The sequence below is a fragment of the Cariama cristata genome, unplaced genomic scaffold (assembly GCF_000690535.1).
Source record: "Cariama cristata isolate BGI_N322 unplaced genomic scaffold, ASM69053v1 scaffold15679, whole genome shotgun sequence".
In the NCBI taxonomy this organism is placed as follows: domain Eukaryota; kingdom Metazoa; phylum Chordata; class Aves; order Cariamiformes; family Cariamidae; genus Cariama; species Cariama cristata.
In genome coordinates, this window is record NW_009636476.1 from 20,721 (window position 1) to 23,710 (window position 2,990).

General features: G+C 52.9%; 1 protein-coding gene across 1 annotated transcript in view; it reads left to right on the forward strand.

Moving 5' to 3' along the window:
* The window catches only part of GLTSCR1 (glioma tumor suppressor candidate region gene 1), a gene marked incomplete at both ends in the record, with an annotated part of 4,118 nt that extends 1,185 nt beyond the window's left edge, over positions 1-2,933 (forward strand). The window contains one exon of the mRNA XM_009707934.1: positions 1,715-2,933. Coding sequence (XP_009706236.1) covers positions 1,715-2,933 — 1,219 coding nt within the window. The remainder of the gene's footprint in view (positions 1-1,714) is intronic.
* Between the last annotated feature and the right edge of the window lie 57 nt (positions 2,934-2,990).

The following is a 2,990-nucleotide window of genomic DNA, read 5'->3' on the forward strand; positions in this document are numbered from 1 at the left end:
CGGCCCCACTGTGCCTCCCAGGGGAGAGCTCAGCGCTTTCCAGGGGCTGCCCGTCAGCACTGCCCCCTTTTTTTTTTTTTTCTCATTTTTTTTATTTTTTTTTTCATACCATATCTAAAGAAAGTAAATAAAATCTTTTTAATTACAGATTGACAGTGATGATCTCCTGGACAACACAGGAGATGCAGCCAGTGCCTTTTTTGAAGGTGCTGGGGTATGTATTTTTTTAATTTATACTTGGGGAACATCAGCTTAGAAACCTTTCCCTTTTTTTTAATTTTTTTTTTTGTTTCGTAGGCTTGTTTTTCATCTGTTTCCCAGGCCTAGCAAAAGAGGCAGGGATTATTCCCCAAGATTTATAGCGAAATAGCTCTAACAGGTTCCCCGTATAACGGGGGAGAAAACTCAATTCCACGTGCAGATATAAAGTCTGCTTTTAACCTGGGGAAAGCTTTGAGGCTGGAAAAATCAGGTGAAGAAAGTGAAAGGTGTAACCGTGCTGTCACGGCACAAAGGCAGTAGGGGTAGTTTGGAAAAATGCTTTAAAAAAGTTGGTGAGAAGAAGAAAAAAAAAAAAAAAGTCCCCTTCCTCTTAGTTCCCCCTGGGCTGGAGCGCTCCCCTGCCTTGCAGACCGCTGCCACAGCAAAGGGGAAACAGGCAGAAGTAGCTTCTAAAAATCCTTTTTTTTTTTAGGTTTTTTTTTTTTCCTTCTTTTCCCTCAAGAGCATGGGTTACTCTGCATGGATACCATTCAAGCATGAAGGTCTCTTCCCCCCCCACCCCCTTTTTTTTTATCTCCTCCTCTATTTCCAGTTACATTGTAATAAGTCTTGATTTTTTGTTGGTGTTGGTTTGCTTTTTTTCCTGCCATTGCACTTTACTTTTCACAAAGGCTGTGGGTGAAGCTGCCGATGCTTTCTAACCAATAAATTTATCCAGGAGTTGAGGTTTGCTTCTACTTCCAGGTTTTGTTTTTTTTTTCATTTTGTTTTCTTTTTTAACTTCCTAGTGGATCTGTGTTTTACAAAATTTGACAGCAGAGAGCTGGTGGGGTCTGAGGTTAGGCTGCTGCATGGTGGTTTTCTCTTATTTGCATCATTCTTCCCAGCGCAGCCTTTGCTCTGCGTGAGATGCTTGCCCCGAGGATGCCCTTCCTACGCCCTCGCTATAGGAGGACCACCTATAGCAACACACCGCAACCTATGGTTGAGTTACCCCGGCTGCTGCGTGAACATCTCTCGCCAGAAAGGGCCGGGTTCTGACTGAGTTTTTAGCCTTGTTTCCAGACTATGAAGTTTCCGCTTCCCATCCCCGATAACAGCTTGATTTTTCAGAGTAAGGAAGGGAAGGAATGTGTTCTGAATTCTGGTGGCATTGAAATGACTTAACGCCTGAAAATTTAAAGCTTTTAAACTGTCCTTGGGACGCAGTTAGCCAGCTCTGCCCTTGGCCCCCTCCCTGGCTTTAAAGCAAGTCGTTCGGTGTCCATCTCTTCCGCTCTCAAATGATGCCGTGCGTTAATTTAGGCTCTCCCAGGGGATGCCAAAATGCTCTCCCCCTGTTAGGGAATCGGGGTGCAGGCTGCGCGAGGGCACCATTCCTCTCTGAGGTGACTCGTGAGAGCTGTCGAGCGGTTGACTCGAAGCCCTCTTCCCTTTGCTTGAGCTCAATGCCTTCTTCTTTCTTCTCCCCTCTGACCGCCAATCTTCCCAGCTGCACGTACAAGAGTCCTCCGGCAACCATCTGAGCACCGAGCAGAGTCAGCCCACCACCAGCGTGGACCTCGACTTTTTAGAAGATGACATCCTGGGGTCACCGTCCAGCAGCGGGGCGAACCTGCAGAATTCGGACCAGCCCTGCGACATCCTCCAGCAGAGCCTACAAGAGGCCAACATCACCGAACAGACGCTGGAGGCGGAGGCCGAGCTGGATCTGGGCTCCTTCCAACTTCCCACCCTTCAGCCGGTGGTGCAGACGGCCACCGACGGCACCCCGCAGATCTTCTCCGGCGGAGCCGACCTGATTGGCCTGCAGCAACCTGCCGTCCTGACGCACCAAGCCCTGGTACAACCGTCGGTGGGAGCAGATGTCGTCAACAAAGCCATCAGCGTTCAGCCTTTCCTCCAGCAGGTCGGCTTGGGGAACGTCACCATCCAACCCATCTCCAACCTCCAAGGCTTGCCCAACGGCAGCCCCAGCGGGACGCTGGGCATCGGCCCCATTCAGGTGGTGGGGCAGCAAGTGATGGCCATCAACCAGTCGACGCAACAGATCATCGCCAAGCAGGTTCAACCCTCCCAAGTGGCCACCATGCCCGTTGGCAGCTACATCACCCAGACGGCACCCGAACAGCAGCAGGTCACCCTCGCCTCGACAGGGGTCTCTCCGCAGGGCGCCGGTCTCGTCATTCAGAAGAACCTGCCGACGGTGGCCACCACAACGCTGAACGGGAACTCCATGTTTGGGAGCGTGTCCGGGACTCAAGGCTCCCAACCGCTCACCGTCACCTCGAACTTGAGCAGCCCCTTGGTGCAGGCCCAAAACGTCATCATTCACCGGACACCCACCCCGATTCAGCCCAAGCCCGCGGGGGTCCTCCAGCAGAAACTGTACCAGATCACCCCCAAGCCCTTCGGTTCCAACAACACCACCCTGACCATCCAGAACGAAGCCGCCCTGCAGCAGCAGAAGGCCCAGCAGAACCTGACCTTCATGGCCGGCAAACCCGGGCAGAACGTGGTGCTCTCGGGCTTCCCCCAAGGGCTTCCAGCCAACGTCTTCAAGCAGCCGCCGCCGCAGCAGCAAACCCTGAGCAAGCCCATGAGCGTCCACTTGCTAAACCAGGGCAGCAGCATCGTCATTCCCGCCCAGCACGTCCCGCAGGCCATGCTGCAGGGCCAGAACCAGTTCCTCCTTCCCGGGCAACTGGCAGGCGCCTCTGCTGTGCAGATCCCCCAGCAGCTCTCGGCCCTGCAGGCCAACATGGGAG